The sequence below is a fragment of the Lagopus muta genome, chromosome 5 (genome assembly GCF_023343835.1).
Source record: "Lagopus muta isolate bLagMut1 chromosome 5, bLagMut1 primary, whole genome shotgun sequence".
Lineage (NCBI taxonomy): Eukaryota > Metazoa > Chordata > Aves > Galliformes > Phasianidae > Lagopus > Lagopus muta.
In genome coordinates this window covers 31,364,503-31,383,299 of record NC_064437.1, presented here as the reverse complement: position 1 = coordinate 31,383,299, position 18,797 = coordinate 31,364,503, and the positions used below count along the sequence as shown (strand labels likewise).

Below are 18,797 nucleotides of genomic sequence, written 5' to 3'. Positions count from 1 at the left end.
GAAAATTTGGGGATGTGCATACATGGCCCAGCAGAGCATGTTCTCTTGTGAAATCAGGATGCTTTCTGGGCAGTTGACTGTGCTTTGGGTTCAGCTTGCTCTTGGTTTTTAAATAGGTCTTAGTCCAGACGTAAACAAAGCCTTGTTCCAGCTCCCATTTCAGGCTAGCATCCTCCTCTCTCCAGTAGTCTTCTGCCTTGTCATCTTGCCTGTGAAGCAATGAAAAAGGAGTTTTGTAGAGCATAAGTGTAATAATTGTGCAGTTAGGCCCTGGATCGTACTGCATAAATATGAGTTATCTTAATGATTTTTCTGCTGTAGCTGAAGTAGTTGTTCTGTGATTTCAGGGGGTAATTGATTGTGCAGCTAAAAAATGAAACTTGCCTGCTCTGTGTTTGGGATGATGACTGCAGCAAAAGTTGGCATTGTTCTCTGTAAAGATGAAGCCCCAGCTCTGCAGCCCCAACATGCAGCGGTACATAAAAACTGCTCCATATCCAGTTCTTTGCAGCGAAGTGCTTAAGAGATGTCTTCATAAACTTAATTCTGCCTTTGTGGGTATGTGGTATAATAGCTTTTAATCACACAGTTAATTTCTTTTTTAGAGGCCTGTGCTTAATTCCTTGCTTTCGCTGGGTACATATTGGACTAGAATTGAAGTGGTTGCCTATTTTCTCTTCTGTTTTTTTGTTTTTGGTGGTTTTTTTTTTTTTTTTTGGTGAGAGAAGTAACACCCATTTTTTTTACTAACATGAGGAGGAGGCAAACGCTGCATCCTGTTAGAATTTAGTAGTATCTACTTGGAGCTGAATGACAGAGAAATTATTTATTAGGCTGGCCCGAAGCCTTGTCTTCATATTCTCTTGTAGCCACCCCCTGAAGTTAGGCTTAATCCTAATTTTCGCAGCTTAGGTTTTGTAAAGCATTTTAGTGCGACATATTTGTCCTCCAGCTCGAATTCTGTTTTGAATTCCCTTGTCTCTGGAAGTTTTGGATGTCCTTTCAGCCTTGCAAGAAGTTGAGTCTGAGCCATTTTTCACTTCCTGTCAGTAAATATCAAAGTAGTGACTCTCTTTGCTGCATTCCTCTGAATAAAATTCTTGTATTTTTCTGTGGGTGTTTGAGGCTAGGATATGCTTAAGCATGCAGTGGTGCTTCTCCAGAGGACATTGGGCAAAGCATGGCTGTGTTCTGAGAGCATTGCTGGGGACATGCCATGTTCTGCCTTGGTGGAGGTTGTGTTGAATTTGATACGTAGGTAAAACCAGGTAAATCTTAAAGTGCAGTGTGAAAGCTAAGATTCTGTTACAGGTTTCCTTTGCTGAGAAAGTCATGCAGCAGACTTTGTCCTCTGCCACCATCTGCATGGCTTACTTGGTCTGCAATCCCAGGCCATGTTGAAATGGGAGTTGAGCAGGAATTCTTTTTGCTTCTTGTCAGAACAAGTTCTGCAAAGTAAACATCCTTTTTCATGCTTCTCTTACTATTGTTTTTTTTGTTCGTTTGTTTGGTATTTGTGTTGTGAGGTTTATGAGGTTGAGACTGTTTTGGGAAAAAAAAAAAGTGCCTGGTTATTCTGTAAATTCAGTACTTCTTCAGTCATCTTGTTCCTCTTAGCTGTTCAGCAAATGCCCATTGGGGCTGAGAGCTCCAGGTTGGGTTTCGTGCAACTCACACAGCCTGTGAGAAGGTTCTTGCTTTGAGAATGGTTCTGGAAATGTAGCATCATGACCATGTGTGAGTCCAGAAAACCTCATGATGGGTAGAGGTGGTGGTGCAACTGGTGGTAGCATCTTCAAAGCTTTTTATGATTTACTCCTTCCCACTGTCGGAATCCGGGAATGAGGGAGCCACAGTTCTGTTATTTCTTCTGTAGGGCACTACGTTTGAATTACAAGCTGTAAGAGACTATTCTGTTAACTTCTGTGTCTCAAAGCTTGCTGGGGACACAGATGGACTTGTTCAAGTCCAGACAAGTCCCGAGCAAGGACCGTGAAATCCTTTGGGGAAACGCAGATGGACAAGGCCAGGGGCGAGGAGAGCGAGATGAACTGCAGCTAAATAGCTGTGAAGTGCTCCTTTGTGTGGACTTATCTCCGGATGATGGCCATCTCAGGAGGTACTCAATGACTCTTGCTCAAGGCCCATCCTTGTCGAGTAGGCAGGAGAACAAGGAGGATAAAAGAGGAACTGAAAACCATGAGGACAGGTTTCTGACAACAGATTCCTCATGACAAACGGAGGTTTCTGACAACAGATTCCTCATGACGAACGCAGGATTTCTGACAACAGATTCCTCATGAAGAACGGGAGGGTTTTCTGACAAGAGATCCCTCATGAAGAAGAACAGAGAGGAATTCCGGAAGATAGAGGGATTCGTGAAGATTGAGGTGATTCCTGCATACTGTCGAACTCTCCTGAGCCTGCTGCCTGACCGCTGTTGCTGCTTCAAGCATTGGCTCCTCGACTTCTTTGTCTACCTGCCTGCTGTCCAAGGCCGGCCACGCTGCTGCTCCCCATCTTCTGCTGCATTCTGCCCGGGACCTTCAAACACCGTGCAACGGGACCGCTGCTGGATCCTGCTGGTGACTATCCCCGCTTTACGCAACTCCTGCTTCTTTTCCATCTTTTCTATCGCCCTCCTTCCCTTCCCCGTCTCCCTGATTAGGTCTTAGTAATAAAGTGGATGCTACAACATATGAACCGTTGTTTCTTAATCTCACACCGGGTATACAGATATTAAAGAACCTCATCTCCCTCCCATAAATTGGAGCGAGACACAAGCTTGAAGTTTAGAATCACAGAATCACCAAGGTTGGAAAAGACCTAAAAGATCATCCAGTCCAATCGTTCGCCTATTCCCAATAGCTCCCACTAAACCATGTCCCTCAACACAACATCCAGTCTTTCCTTGAACACCCCTAGGGTCGGTGACTCCACCACCCCCCTGGGCAGTCCATTCCACTGCCTGACCACCCTTTCTGAAAAGTAATACTTCCTAATGTCCAGCCTGAAGAGGAACAAAGGGTTGTCATTGAAATATTGAGCATTAATTGGTTAAATGCCTTTCTCCGAAATGATAAAATGTTTCTCTCTGCAACATCTGAGTTGGTCTCTTCTTGTTCTTTAAGGCACAGATGGTAGAATTGGCAAGTGCAGCTGGCTGGCTACAAGGAATCCTCCTTTGCTCTCAAGAACATTCTTCCTGTTCATTTCCTCTCTACTTCCTGATTACCCAGCTTTGGAGAAAAACAGTAAACTTATTTTGTGTTTAGAGCTGGCAGCCTATTTACAATGAGAGTATGCATGTATACAGGCTAAACAGCATGTATGCTGGGAAACTTCTCAATTTGGCTGGGCATATTTTCCTGTGTCCTTTTTTTCTTCATTTGTAGGGATGCTGTCAAGAAACTCTTGCTAATAAAGAGTTTGGCCATTTGTCAGGACACTTAAATCTGTTTGAGGATGGAGTGTGGACACTTCTTGTAACACTCCCTCTGTAGCTTCGGGCTGTCAAGCTGCTGAACAGCTACAGAGCAGTTCAGTTCCTTTAATTTAATTTCTCTGTTGCTACGTGGATGTGTTTAAGCTGGAGTTAAGAGTTGAGGTTAGTACACTAATGTTGCAGAGCTGGTGAAGACAGATGTGCTGCTAGACTACATTGTGTGGCTGCTAAAGGCTGAGTTCCTGAAAATTGCAGAAAAATGGACACAACAAAGCACTTTTGGGAGACTTGAGAGTAACGTTCCTCTGCTCTTCAAGTGTTATCAAATGGAACTTGGCAGTTTTTAGCTCCAAAGCTTGGCTTGAACACTGCGCATTATTCCCAGCTTTCAGGAATCTTCAGCCTAATGACTAGTAGATCCTCCTGCAACCTTTGGTTGCATAGGGCTAATAGTTTTAAAGTTGTCTTTTATTTGGGCTTTGATTTAAAGCCTGTCAGTGTTGGTTTAGAAAGTAAAGTCGTATGTAAATTCTGCACTGCATGCTCGAGCATGCTTACAAAATAGGAAGATTAGGTCGTTAGCTTTCTGGTTTTCTCCTAGAGTAGGGCAAGGACAGGGGATTAAATGCTTACTTTGTTTGAAACAGAACTTCATACATTGCTTAGAAATGCTAATTGATAAAGTTCTGGATGTTAATGGAGAAGATTGATTGTTGCAGGAGGGGCTGTGGCTGTGTATTTTTGCTACTTTTTAATGTCTATTTAAGAACTGGAAAATATTTCATTGTGCTGCTTTTTTTTTGGCCTGCTTCCATAATTAGGAAAAAGACTCAATTTGTGAGAAAAATCACGTTTTTAAATTAATAGACCAACGTGAGTCATTTGCCTATGCATATACATAAAAGTTAAGATTTAAGTGTGTACTGCACATTCTTTAATTTGATCTCTGCAAAATGTGGATACCTGGACAACTATTTTTGAAAACGAGTATAACTACTGATTTGCATAATGACACAGAGGTTTTCTCATGGCACCTGCGGGACTGTCATCTTTAGCACGTGGGAATTATTTCAGGCTTTAAACAGTTTTTTACATTAGAGCAAAAATGTTTTTGAAGTAGTATATGAAATTTTTCCTCTGGTTTGTCTTACACTGAAATGGCGTTGCTTGATGGTGTTGGGCATTTAGCAAACTGCTGGCTACTTCAATTTTATGTCTTGGGTAAAGCTAAGTTTTGTGATTAGTAAGAAGTATAAACTTGAGTAGGGGGCAACGTTCCAGTGTTTTGCTGTTGTTTTGCTTGTGTCGTGTCAGGGCATTCAGTCTGTCTTGGTTGTTGTTTTATTATCTTCTTTTAACTGTGAAATATCAACTTATATGATTCCCAAGTTGAGAAAGAAAGAAGTTCTTTAAAAGGTACTGAGACCATTTTCAGAAATGAGTTCCTTAGGAAAGAGTTGCGCTGTGGCAAAAGGCAGCAGATTTTCTTTCTTTTTTTTTTTTTTTTTTTTTTTTTTTTTCATTAAGCCCACTTTTAAGTTTTCTGGTAGTTCATGTTTAGGTTGACTTTGCTTCTGCATGCAAACTGGAAGCATTGTAAAACTGCCTCAGTAACTGGCTGAGGTTTTAACCATTTCCATTTGTCTCTTTAAAGTGAAGCTGGAATTGATGATGAACTTCTTGTACGTGCTAGATCATCCAGCTTTCTAAAATGATTGCTATCATTATTAATTTCATGGCTTGGAATTCTTGCTTTGAATGGAAGCCTGGCTTCCAAGCTTCCATGAGAAAAGTCATGTTGCTAGAATCTTTTAATTTCATCTTCAGAAATCTGTTAATTTACTCATGTATGGAAAGCAGTGTCCCTCTGCCTTGCACTGTGGTGATGATGGAAGCGATTCCTTGAAGATGATGTTCTGTGTGGTATCATAATTATTTCAGCTCTGCATGCTTTGGGATGGTAAATCAATAGCTGTGTCTGGGGAGGAGCCCAGTATCAGGAAAATAGCATGCTGGTACTGGTGCAGTAGGGATAATCGCCTTCTCAGTGCGGATTTATCAGGAAAGGGTAGAACAACTCAGTTAACATAGCAGTTTTTTAGGACTTGGATCACGAGCACAGGCAGTAAAAGCACTACTGTTCCTTCTTCAGCCTTTCCTTTCAGACAAAGGATGGTTTTTGGCTGTTGGAACCAACAGGAGGTTTTCAGAGCAGTGCTCTTCTTCAGCATGCTTGTCAGAAGCCTGTGTAGACCCCACCAAATGCTCTTACCCAGCAATATGAATAATACACTTGCTAGAGTTGTCACTTTCTTTTGTTTGGTGCAGAAGAATCCTGTGGCTCAATGAATGCTGTGCAGTCGCAATGCTGGCTTGCTGCACCCGCTGTTCTGCACAGCCTGATCCCTCGTAGACAGCAGTGAGTCAGCAGTGGTGTGGGAATTGCATTCTAGCCTGATGTGTGGAGATAATAAGGAAGGTACTTCAGGATGCTTATATTTAGGTGGAAGAAAGGCTTGTGTGCCTGTTCAAAGACAGTCATGCTTGCCTAAAATCAGAACCCCTGCTGAGCTCACTGTTGGATATTTGTTTTTCACTAGTGTTTGTGTTTGTCTTGTCCTGTTCCAAAACCTTACAGCACCCACACTTTTATTGAATTGGTGTCAGTAAACTGATTGGCACTTTTTTCCCCCTTCCTTCCCTTTTCCCGTTTGCTGGCATTTTCTGGAACATCTTTAGCGATACTAGCTCTGGGATTAAATTTTCACCTGTAGTTCTGATACGTGATTAAGCTTGTGTGTCCTCAATTCTTGTTGGTTTGCTGTGATTTAGAAAGGAAGTGCAAATGAGCTGTGCACATGCTGCATGTGTAGCACTGTTGAGGAGCCACCTGAGAGTCCAGGGCCAAGAGGGATTGCAATATCCAAAAGTGTGAGACTGCCCAGTTAATTTAGAACCTTTTATTTCCGTCTGCGTGCATGCTCAAGGCTTTTGGTGTTTGGACACCTGTGTGCCTGTGGAAATGCTGCTAAGATGTTCTGCTCTCTGCCTCCTTTCCATCTTGTACCATCTGGGAATACTGGAATGTGTCTCCTACTTTAGCGTCCCAGAGACAGCAAGAAGAGCAGCTACTGAATTGAATACATGAAGAAGCCGCATGGTGAATCTTGTGGTTGTAAATAGAGATTTGAGCAAGTTATACAGTAATTCTGGCCAGCCCTAACGTCTGTGTCATGGGTGATATTGTAGTTGAAACAGGTTGGTTTTTTTTTTTATGCAGAACTCCAAATGGTTTTCACATGGCGTGTCAAAATGAATTGATTTTAACCCCATTGCAAGCATAAGGGTTTGTCTTCCATGCAGAACTGCTGTGAAAACCAGACTAATATTCTGGGTTATTTTGTTACAGTAATTTATAGGGCCTTTCTGCTCAGAGCAGTGTATAGATGGAGGTGCTTTGAGCAAAAATGGTAGAGCTGCAGCAGATAGATGTGTGCTCTGTGTTCTGCAAGTCAGGAGCAAGGAGGAAGCAATGGGATGTGATAGCTGGATGTCAGGTGATGCACTGGTGTGTGATAGGCATGGAACAGGTGCACATGGCTTACAACTGCTTTCTTAATCTTACAGCAAGTAATAACTGATAAAATAGTAAATGCGTTGTGAGTTGTATCGTGCTTTTGCTACTTGAGCTAAGAGGTGTGGTTTGCTTGCAGAGTAAAATCCATTCAGAGCAAAGTTCAAAGTTGAAGATTGATGTGATATGATAGTATCAGAAATTATCACGGGATCTGAATGCTAAGCAATTTAATTTCTCCAAGATAAGCTTTTTTTGAGGTTTGGGGAAGTGCAGAGTGAATTAGAAACCAGGCATAAATCCCTTTTATGTGTCAGTGTTTGAGGAGGTGGCTACAGATACTTGTTTGGATCCCTCAGAAGCTTTCTTCTTTTCTTTTTTTTTTTTTTTTTTTTTTATTGTTGTCTGCATAACTCATTTAGAGCAGTCTAGGCAGACTGATGCTTATTTATATTTGGATACCACACAGTAAATGCTAGATTCTTTTTTTCTTTTTCGGAGAATACATAACTTCTATGTACCATTATAAAAATTTGCTCTCCAGCTGGCCGGCTGTTGAGCTAACTGCAGAACTCAGTCCATGCTGCTTTACTGCCAAGTACTCAGACTTGTGGGATCTCTGTCAGGGCAGGGTGAGATGGCTTGCAGCATATTTCAGGTTTTTTGTTGTGTGCAGCTAACTGGAATATGAATATCTTGGAAGTGGCTGCAGTGCCTTCATCCTGCTGCCTGCTCTTGGCAGTTTTGTTGTATTGTTGGTGTTTTAACAAGGACAGTCATTCTTGTAGTTTTAGAATAATTTAAGTTGAAGGGCACCTCTGGAAGTCACCTGCTCCAGCTCCCTTGTTTAAAGTGGGGCCAACTGCAAACATATTGTTCTTATTCCTTCTAAAATTAGTCTGAGAAGGAGTATGTTAATGTGGCAGGGTACGGGCTGCTTTTGAGCTGCTGGTTTCATTTCTGTTTTGCTTTTCAGTGAAACTTCTTCACTGCATTAACTTTTCTGATGTTTAAAACTAAGGAGTGTTTTCTTATGTTGTGTTTAAAAAACAACGACAGCATCTGTCATTACACACCAGGATACTAAATGCTGGTCATTTTTTGGCAAACTATTGTGAATTCTTTACACATCTGCTCTGGATGCAAGTTTACTTCTCTTTTTTTTTTTTTTTTTTTTTTTTACTTTTTTTCTCTTAGCAGTGTGGTTTTCTTCTTTTCTGGAGATCTTTATCTCAGGTTGTATTGATTCAGTAGCTCAGAATAAGAAATTAGAAATGATAATAGATATTAGAAATGTTCCATTGCAATGTTTGCATGACTGAAATGTGCTTTTTTTGTGTTGCATGATAGGTGGATTTGGGGATCACTGGGGACTTTACCATGGCACTGACTTGGAGCATTTTGCAATTTAGTCATCCAAGACTGTAAAATAGTTTCCTGATGAATTTGATACACCACTCAAACTGTGGAGAGAGACCATTGTGTGGCGTACATGCAGATTCAGTGAGATGAGGCATGGTGGTGCGGGTAACATGGTTTGGCTTTTGTACTCAGTGTTAACATCACCTATTCAGTAGTACAAATTCGTTAAGTTATCTGTGAATTATAAGCAGACTTCTGTCATATTGGATGTTATATTGTTTATGGAAAAAATTCTGTACTGATTCTTCTTCCCTTGATCTTTTCTTACGGTTTTTTTCCTGAAGGAACCCCCTATTACTGTATATACGATGTTGAATTCTTTGAATATGGAAGTTGCTCTGGGCTGTTTCTCCAGCTGGTGCAGGAGTAAAGAAATATTTCACAATCTCCATTTAATATTGTTATACATGTTTTACATATTTTATAAGTGTTTCCGTAACTCAGATATTCAGATATTTATCCAAACATAATTGCTATGGGTTTTCCTGCAGAGAGGCTTGAAGGAGTATACCGGAACAATATTGATGATGTAGTAAGGTAAGGCTTTATTTTTCTTCTTTAAGTTATTCTCATCTTAAATGGGTGCAGAAAAGGGCACTTATGTTCTGCTTAGGAAAGGATGTATACTACCTGACTGGTAAAAATGACAGTTCTTTCATCTAATAGACATTGCTTTTATTAGTATTTTATTAGTATTTAGTTGGAAACACTGAGAATAGTGTTCTCCAGGCTGCTGTTCTGTGCTGAGACCACATCTGCTTTGTCATGTGAAAAAATGGACTTGGCAAATTGTGTTGCAGTAAAATGAGATTCTTTGCTTTTAGAAAGATGTGCATCTGTGTGGAATTGAGAGTTTCCTCAGATAGCTAATGGCATTTCAGAGCGTTTGCATATAGCCTTTCTCTACTTGATAGATGAAGTTCTTGATAAATTAATTTTGATAGCAGTAAGTAACAAATGGCTCTAGGTAAAGGCTGTGTTTTAACTTCTGAAGAAGAAAAAAGAGGCAAAATTCGTTACTGCTGGTGACACTGATAGCATGGTTTGTGAAAGTTTTGTTTTTAACACAAAAGTTACACATTCTGAACTGCTGGATACAACTGTATGAGATCTTAGCAATTTGGGAGCATCTCTGTAATCTATTTCCTTAAAATCTCGTGTCTCTGCTTGACTTGTTGAGATGCATGAAGTCAGCATTTCCTAATAGGAAGGTTTGTATTAATGCTGATCACAGAACAAATCTGGGATTTACTGATATTTGTTAAGTTATCCATAAACACTGTTGCTCCAAAGGACTAATGGTAATCTTCAAGTGTGATGAGCGAAATTAAGGTATGGAGTGATGCAAATGAGATGTCTGTAGGGAACTGGATGCTGAAGTAGCATTATACTTGGAATATTTTTTTCAAGTGCTTTGTATGTCAAAATTCACTGCTTGAGCTCTGTAGAAATGGGCTTTGAGCCACAAGGGATGTGCTGGTGGGCTTTTCCCGAATAGCTAGCATCCTGACCAATTTGACAGTGATACTGTATGAGGAGCGTGACTGGGCTGCTGGCTGTCTTCTGGGGCTTCCATGTTGGATGGAATTTTATCCTTACGAAAACACTTGTGTGGAAGCTTACCCTTAGTCCTGCAGATGTTATTGGCAGAAGTGGAGCCAGCTCTCCTCTCCCTCCAGCTGCTTCAGACCTGCGGGAACATCTCCTGGAATAAATTGCTGTGTCCAGCATCTTCCTTAATCTCCCAAAGTCTGCCAGCGTGGGCACTGTGAAGGATTTCTGTCGGTGAAATTGGAGTCCCATATTCAGTGCTGCCCAAAGAGCACTCACACATCTGTTCTTACTTAAACGCATCAGTTTAACCACAGAGTTCTAGGCTCTTCCGGAATATTACAAGTGATAACCAGAGCTCATTTTTGCTTGAGCTTTCCAGGATTTTAGCAGTTACCGTTTCTTTCAATTTGAACAGCATGTTCTGTCATGGCTAATTAAATTCCTTCTGGCTGATGTGCAGATACACACTGTTGATGATGTTAAGTGTAAACATTTGTATGTTATTTCTTCTTGAACATTACTGGGTGACACATCATATATAATCATGGCAATTTTGATGAATCATGTTTGCAGTTTGAGTCTCTGAGACTTGAAGGGGAAGTTTTCAATGCAAACTTAGCACAAAAATGAAATGAGTGCAAAGCAAAAAAAAGCGGAAAGCACAAAGTCCACTCTGCATCCATAATGTTACTGGGCACTATGCATTCTGCTTTAATAAGAATCAGCCCTTCACCTACATAATGTATTGATTTGTAGATGGGAATCACCATAGATGGGTGTGTACAGTAATCATTGGGTTGCAGCTCAGATCTAGGCCCCTTGGTTGCACAAGTAGCCTTACTCAGGCTGATGGATTATTTGGAGGGGAGAGGTCTGCAGCATGATGCCTGCCTGCCTTGGGATGGTGCAAGGCCAACTGGACTGGGAGCACATCGCTGCGCATGCTGCTGGTATCCTGTTGATGCTGTGAGCTGAGATCACCATTACCGCGCTGTGTATTAATGCATGCCTTTTTCTTTTTCCCTGTTTAAGGTTTTTGGATTCAAAGCATAAAAACCATTACAAGATATACAATCTGTAAGTATGTTCATAAAGATTTGTTTTCCAAAATGATGAATTCTAAAAATAGCTTGGAAGTGAGAGTGTCTTGCTGCTGTGCTGAAGCAGAGCTAGAGATGTTTTGCACATTTCTTAAAACAATTAAGCCTGATTGAGAGCACTGTTACTTCATTTAGTGAAGCTGAGTGAGGTTAAATGAAATGCTGGTGTGTATTCATATTACTTGAACACTTTTAAATGACTTGGCACCCAGCCCATCTAGAGCTTGTACTGTGTGATTAAAAAGTGAAAAGTAATTCACTGCAGGCTTTCCGTTCGTGTATGTACGTATGTCTGAGTGAAGGAGCTGCCAGATGAATGCTGTCTTGTTTGTGTTGTGTTCCTGAGGGGTACTGAGCTGTGCTGGTACCCAGGTTCTGCATGTATTCCTCTCAGTTCCTGCTCATTATTTTGATTCAACTATTGCACAATAGGAGCACGATGATTGCTTTAGAGGGAAGAATATTTTCCTCAGGAAAGTCAGTTATTCTGAAAGCTGTTCTTGTTACATAACAAATGCTGCTGCTGCTGTTGTTCCCTGATCATTTTATATGCTAATTTAGCCTAATTTTATTTGTATAAGTGATTTTGTAATGTCAGCGGATGTTGAAGAACAGGTCCTGGTTTTCTTACCCAGATATTTTTCCCAAAAATCTGCATTTAGATTTATTGATTCTCTGAACTTTTAGAGCTGCTGCTGCTTCTTTTTTCTAAATAAATCTTTCTAAGTATCTGTAATTTTTCTATCTAATCACAGTTATTTAGAAATATTTATTTAAAAAAGAAAAAACAACAAAAATTCCTAACAGCTCAGGGTAGTTGTATGTAGACTAAGGCAATGCATTCCACTGCAATCTGAAAATCATTAAAATAAGTGTTTAAATGTGTCTCTGTATTAGTTGGAGGATCATTCATGCATCAAGCATGATTTCTGACTTTTGATGTTGGAATGAAACAATACTGGAACCTGAGATGTGGAATAATGTCATTTGAAGTTCTCTGTGAAGTCCAGGGTAGAGTGGGACAGATTTTTGACTAGAATATGCATTAAATTAAATTAATTGGACACCATTCATGCAGTTCAGTGACAAAATTATTTTCTCCGTCATAACTATCCAGAAAGTTTTTGTTAGCTTTTTAATAAATGTCTTAGTGACATTCACAGATGGAAAGGACTGTGCTTCCAGGATACTTGACAGCTTCTGCTGTGAGTTGGTGCAGCTGTTTTGGGAGATAGCTTTCTGAGTATCTTTCTTTGCTGATCTTTGTTGAACATCTGTGTTATGTAAAATGTACCTGCAGTGCTTTTGCTACAGCACCCTATCCTGGGTGTGACTTAATTTCCTCCAGATTCCAAGGGCTGGAGTTCTGTAGGTAAGTTTCTGGGGTCTCCTAGAGGACCAAGGTTTGCTGAACCGCATAGTGCTGAACTTGATGCTTCAGACTGGCTCAAGAGGGGGCAGGTTAAAACAGTAGGTTGTGTTTGGCTTCTAGGCTTGATCAGAGAGTAGGAATTTATTAAAAAATTCTTGGCGAGGATTTCTAGGGGCAAGGATGGTGCTTGAGTTGTTTCCATTTGGCTGTGTGCTGGCAACCTCATTTTACTTCAAAGAGGGAAAAAGGGGACAAAAAACTCCATCCTCTGCATGCTTTGGAGTTAAGCAGTGAGACAAATACTTCTAATATTTACATTGCTGATATTTTCAACGATGTAGAGAGCTTGTTCAGGTGTGTCAAAAGGTTTTGTCTTCAAGTTTTTTTGTATAAAAACTTAACTCTTTTCAATTGCAAGAATCTCCCAGCTTCCATCAATTTCCCTTGCTGCTGAATTCAAAATAATCTCTAATGAAGCTTTCAAAAATAGAAATGTTTCCCATGAGATCAAAATTTTCACAGAGGAAAAAAATCTTTTCCAAATGTATGGATTCTCTTTGTCCTGGAAACACCAATTTCTTGCTTGCAAGAGGAGATTGAAGTTTTTAATGCTGTTTGGAAAACTCACCTTTTAAAATTTCTGTGTCTACAGAGATGGATTTTCTGTGTGCACACAAAATCTGTGCACATTAAGTAAATAAATGCTATTAAGTGAACTGTTGGAATGTTTGGTCATGAAATTAGAAGAAATTAACAGCCTTCAGGTATTTCAGAGAGCAGCATCTCTGTAGATTTGCCCTATCCTTTGTAAATAATACCCTTTTTTTTTTTTTTTTTTTTTTTTCAATAAGGAAGTAGGATTTTAAGGAAGTTACATGGAAGTTACTCAGTGATTTCATGACGTTTGAGATCTCTTGTGGTAGCTGTTTCATGGAGTTGATAATGCTGCGTATATTGAACAGTTTTATTTAAAACTATTCTGAATGGATGCTTAACTGATGTAATTTATTCCTTATGCTCACAGTCTAGCTTTTGACTTCCAGTGAATATTTGAGCAGTTTGTTTCATTTTGTTCCTTGTGTTTTCTCATGTAGGCTTTTAACTTTCTGCTATTCTTTCTTTTATTATTCCTTAACACATTCATTTACTTTTGCTTTTATGCTTTGCATCCTGCCAAATTGTTCTCTTTGCTTCTTCACCTTCTCCATTGTATGTCTTTAATTGAAGCAGACTCTTGAAGGAACAGGGTACATTTTTGTGCTTATTTCTATGTCTCCCTGTACAGGGAGTTAGGCACTGGCATAGGCTGCTGTCTTTTCTGTAATCTGTAGCCCTGTCAGCAGGCTTCAGATGGAGGTCTGACTGTATTACAGGTCTCATCATGGTTAGAAAACAGATGCTTTTAAAATGCTAAGCAATGGAAGCATCTCAAAAACACGTGCCAGTGGGATCTCAGACACGCGTAGCATGTGTTTCGTGTGAGGACAAGGGAGTATGTTTTATAGGGCCGTGCCTGGAGCTCTACATTTCTCCTGTGTTGTGTACAGCTCTCATATGAGGGCATAGAGAGCAACATGGCTATGTTCTGTGCTCAGTTTCTATCCTTGGTATCAACAAAACTCTTTTTTATCCCTTATGTATTCTACTTACTACTCTTTCAAACTTTGCAATTTGAAGGCTTTTTTGTCCATATGTAGATTCTTTTTGTGTTTTGAAGTTTCATCTCATACTATTCCTTTGAACTGGGTGCTTCTTTAAAAGGAAGATTAATGAAGAGCACAGTTAGATGAGATGCTTTGTGTTAACTACTTTGCTTCCTAGCAGGCTCTGCTTCCAGAGTTCAAATACTGACTAACTTGTACCAGTCATTTGCCCAGCAAATGGCTGATGGCTTCTCCAGGCATGCTGACTATATCTTGGGCTTATATCCAGGGTCTGACCTTTCTTCTTGAAGGCTCGGCTACGGATAATAGTTCTTTGAGACACACCTGCCACTCAGTCTGCTTCATGTCACTTCTGACCCAGGGAAAGTGTCAGCAATGTGATCAGAGCTGTAGAAACCACCTGGCTTTTTGCCTAGCGAAGGCTGGACCCAGGAAGGTTCATCAGTGCAGAAAAGGGAAATCACTGTCCCTAGGACACGATGACCCTGGCTGAATGTATGGGCTGGGGGATGAGAGGCTGAAGAGCAGTCTCATGGAAAGGAATCTGGGGGTTCTGGCTGAGGCAAGTTGATCTGAGCCAGCAGTGTGCCCTGGCAGCCATACCCTGGAGTGCATCGGGCCCAGCAGTGCCAGCGGGCAAGGGAAGGGCTTGTCCTGCTTTGCCTTGTGCTGGTGCAGCTGCACCTTGAGCACTGGGTGCAGGTTTGGGCTTCACAATATCAGGTGGATGGACGTAAAACTATTGGAGAGCATCCAGAGGTGGGCTACAGAAGATGGGGAAGGATCTGGGGTGCAGGAGGTGTGAGGAGCATCTGGGGTCCCTTGGTCTGTCTGGCCCAGAGTAGAGGAGCCGAAGGGAGGCCTTGTGGTGGCTGCAGCTCCTCACAGGGAGCACAGGGGCAGCGCTGAGCTCTTCTCTGTGTGACGGCAACTGGCCGAGGGAACAGCATGGAGCTGTCAGGGGAGGGCAGCTGGGGGTGAGGGAAAGGCTCTGTGGCAGAGGGCGGTGGGGTGGAATGGGCTGTGCGGGGCAGTGGGCACAACCCTGAGTGCTGGAGCTCAGGGAGTGCTGGAGTGCTGCTCTCAGACGTAGGGTTTGGATTTGGGTGATGCTGTGGTAGAGCTGAGAGTCTCAATGATCCTTGTGGGTCCCTTCAACTCAGGGTATTCTGTGATGCTGCAATTCGCGAGTGCTATCCCAGCAGATATGTCTCCAACTCTGGTTGTCTGAATTTTGTGGACCAAGCTTGTTTCAGTGCCTGTAAGACTCGGCTAGGTGAAATAGTCATACAGCAAGAGCCTAAAAGTCTGCATTTTCATGTCTGAAAGTACCAAGTAAGCTCTATACAGCTTCAAAGGCTGCACTCGTAATGTATTTACCAAAGGAAAGATAAGGTCATACTGGTCCTGAAGCTGCGGGGGATGTTTGAACCCTATGAAAAATACAGGTTATAATCAGAATGGAAGACCTAGATGTGTTTTCTCTTTTACTGAAATTACTTCCAGTCACTGTTTCAAGCTAGAGTCCTGTTGTTTTGTAGAAGAGTTGTTCTTGCCTTTCCTCCTGAAGTTCATTTTCACTTGCTTTGCATAGGGACACAACGCTTTTCCTGCAGAAAGCGATCTCTAAGGAATATTGCAGAGGGCATGCTGTTCTTACTTTCTTTCCCCTTACCCCCAGTATCAGCTCTAGCTCATTTCTGTTTTGGCTAGTTCCTCTATATCCTTTACATTGGTGATGCTCATCCCCAGACGTGTCATCCTGAACAACTGAGATCATGTGATTTGTTTTGCTGGCAGCTAGCTAGGCTGGATCTCATGCAGCATAGTAAAGCAGATATTAGTGCAAGTCCAAGAAAAAATACCATGTTGGAGAGCTGTACTGCGATCTATTTGGTATAATTGATGTGTATTACTATTTAGTGGTGCTTTCAGATACTATTGGTGGTATCTGATTCTGTAATTGATGGAAGAGTCCTTATGTAGGTTGCTCTAGCTGAGTGTCTTCTGAATGTCCTTGTGACTACCATAAGCCCTAGCTTGTTTGTTGCTGTGAAGGTTTCTTGACGTGTTTTGAGTTCAGAGAAAATTGGATGAAGGTTATAGCCATCCTCTGTTTGCTCATGTGGGAGCTTTAAAGCTGTTGAGTGGGTGGAATAGCTAAACCTACTGCGTTAAAAATAAGCATATCTTGCATTGCTTGCATGAATGTCTCCGTTGAGAGTCACAGTGACTAAATCACTGATGGACCACATTTACTTTAGGGTAAGTTATTGCTTTGCACTAAAATAACTGATTCCTTATTGGCCGACTTGTATATCTGCAATAAAATATTTATTTTTTGTATGTAGTCTCTAGCTATAGTTTTAGATTATAATGATGACGTGTCTACATGATTTTCTGATATGCTAATCTGTATGCTCTGAGGTGTGGCAGCTGCTAGGAGTGCCTTAGAGAATGTCTTGAACTTCTGTCTTATTTTTCTTTTTAGATGTGCTGAAAGACATTATGATACCGCCAAATTTAACTGCAGAGGTATGTATTCACAGTCTAGCGTGTGTTCTTTTCTTTGTATTTCACTTTTTCTGGATGATGGTGTAAAGTAGAGTTGATAGTAATGCATAGTAATATAAAACATTGCTATACATTTAGACCAGTACTAAAAATAGTACTATAGAATGTAGTGTAGGAGATTTGGGGGCAAAGAATCATGTCAAATAGCATTTGAATTGTCGGAGAAACTTGGTGTATTCCTTATGTTTTCAAAAACCAGTGTTCCTAACTAAAACAAGACCTAATGGGGCAATTAGAAATCTACTGTTTGAAAAACTGTTGCAGAATGAGTTGTATAGAGATTTCAATTCTGTCAGCAGACTTACTGTAAAATTTAGCTGTGAAGCTTAAGGAGAACTATTATTTTATGCTGAAGCATCATGTACAGTAAAAATGGAGAACACTACCAACCTATTTTTCAGTGTTCATATGCAACAGCTTTTTGAAGATCTCAAACATACCTTCTGTTTCTTTAATAAAAACAAAATTAAATTTCCAAGATGCCTGTTTGAGGTAAGATGGCTCTTGGACACTTTGCAGAACCTGTGGGGAAGCTTTCAGGAACTCTTTTTGATCAGGCCCTTTGTAGTAAATGGAAACCAATGTTCTTGTCTTGTCAGTATTAATGCCCCAGGTAATAAATAAATGCAGATTTACCTTTGTTCCTTCTGTGGAGAAATATCTCTGTGTGCTGTGGTGAGACTTGTAATTCCTCTTTACGTTGTGCTTCAGAATGGCTGGGTAGGGAAAAGGGTATTTCTGCATATGAAACTGGGGGTGAGTGAGTTTTACTCCAACTGGCTGATACTAGGTCCTTTATTATTGAATTTATACATCCTTCTAGTTGTGAACAGGTTGTTTAGTACATGGCCAGTTGGCTGCTTTAATGTCTGAATATACAGAAGGATTGAAACCTTCATTTTTGAAGTAATCATTGCTCTTACTTTGCTCTAAGTATGTTGAATAGCAATGTTCTGAAACCTTGCTAAGCAAACACAAAGGGGAAAAAAAAGTTGTCTTATGATCTGCTTGAGCACTTCTTTGGGTAAGAGGAGAAAGGATGTAAATGAAAAGGACGTGCTTCTAATATCATGTCTGGTACATGTGCTTGCATTAATTTATGCTTTTACTGTGGAGGTGCTTGGATCCCTTTGCAGTCAATTGTGACCGGCAACGTTTGTGACACCGCTTCTTACAGTTCCTCTGTATAAGACAACACTGTTTTAGGGAGCTTCATATTTTTTATTACTTTTCTTGCCAAATTATTTAACGTAAGTGATCAAATTTGTGACTCGGGGCTTACTTTTAGCAGCAGCAGAAGTATGGTTGTATTTTAAAATCTTTGGGAGTGAAGTAATTTCAAAAGGAAATTCTCATTTCTATACTGAATGTGGAACGCCATAGTAATTTTCAGCTGGAATGTTCTTGCATCAGATGTAGAAACAAATGTTGAAAGCTCTTTGTCCACAGACACTAACTTTCTGTCTAGAGTTCGTGTAGTTTCTGAAGTACTCCAGCACTGGAAGTGGCCTTTGGCTTTGCCATGTTTTTTGGTTTTGTTTTCCCTCCTTATGTGCAATGTCTGGGAGCTTGGAGAGAGGAGTTAGCTGTTCTCCACGCTCTCCTCTTTCCAGTACTAGCAGCCTTCATCCATGGAGCACCTGCACCCTCCTCAAAACAGATCAAGGCAACTTGATGTTTTCTAAGGTTGCTTTCTAAACCATTTCAGTACATCCATTTCAGCACTTTTTCATTCAGCCTTTGTAGAAAATCCTGCAAGGTTTGTCTGTTATTTCAGGTCTCTCAACAAACTGTTACTATTTTTTATTTTTCATGCAGCTCTTCTAGCATTATGTTGTCTCTTCTCTTCAGAGGAACATTATTAGATGTAGTTAAGATAGAGTCAAAGATCTGCAGTATCTCCTGAATGATTTCCTCTTTTAGGAATTTCTTAATATCATTCACTTACATCTGCAGCAGAAAGTAACATCTGAGTAACTTTGCATGCAGAGATCATTTGCAGATTATTTAGATCTTCTGTGTGCAAGAACTTATTAGTAGATGTTCATGTTCATTAAGCTTTTTTAACAGATTATTCACTTTATCAGGCTTT

The 18,797-nt window shown here is 40.6% G+C and overlaps 1 protein-coding gene across 1 annotated transcript in view; it reads left to right on the top strand.

The window, feature by feature from the left end:
* Positions 1-18,797, top strand: part of PTEN (phosphatase and tensin homolog) — a 43,713-nt gene that overhangs the window by 6,169 nt on the left and 18,747 nt on the right. Inside the window, exons 2-4 of the mRNA XM_048943836.1 lie at positions 8,894-8,978; positions 11,028-11,072; positions 16,623-16,666. Coding sequence (XP_048799793.1) covers positions 8,894-8,978; positions 11,028-11,072; positions 16,623-16,666 — 174 coding nt within the window. The remainder of the gene's footprint in view (positions 1-8,893; positions 8,979-11,027; positions 11,073-16,622; positions 16,667-18,797) is intronic.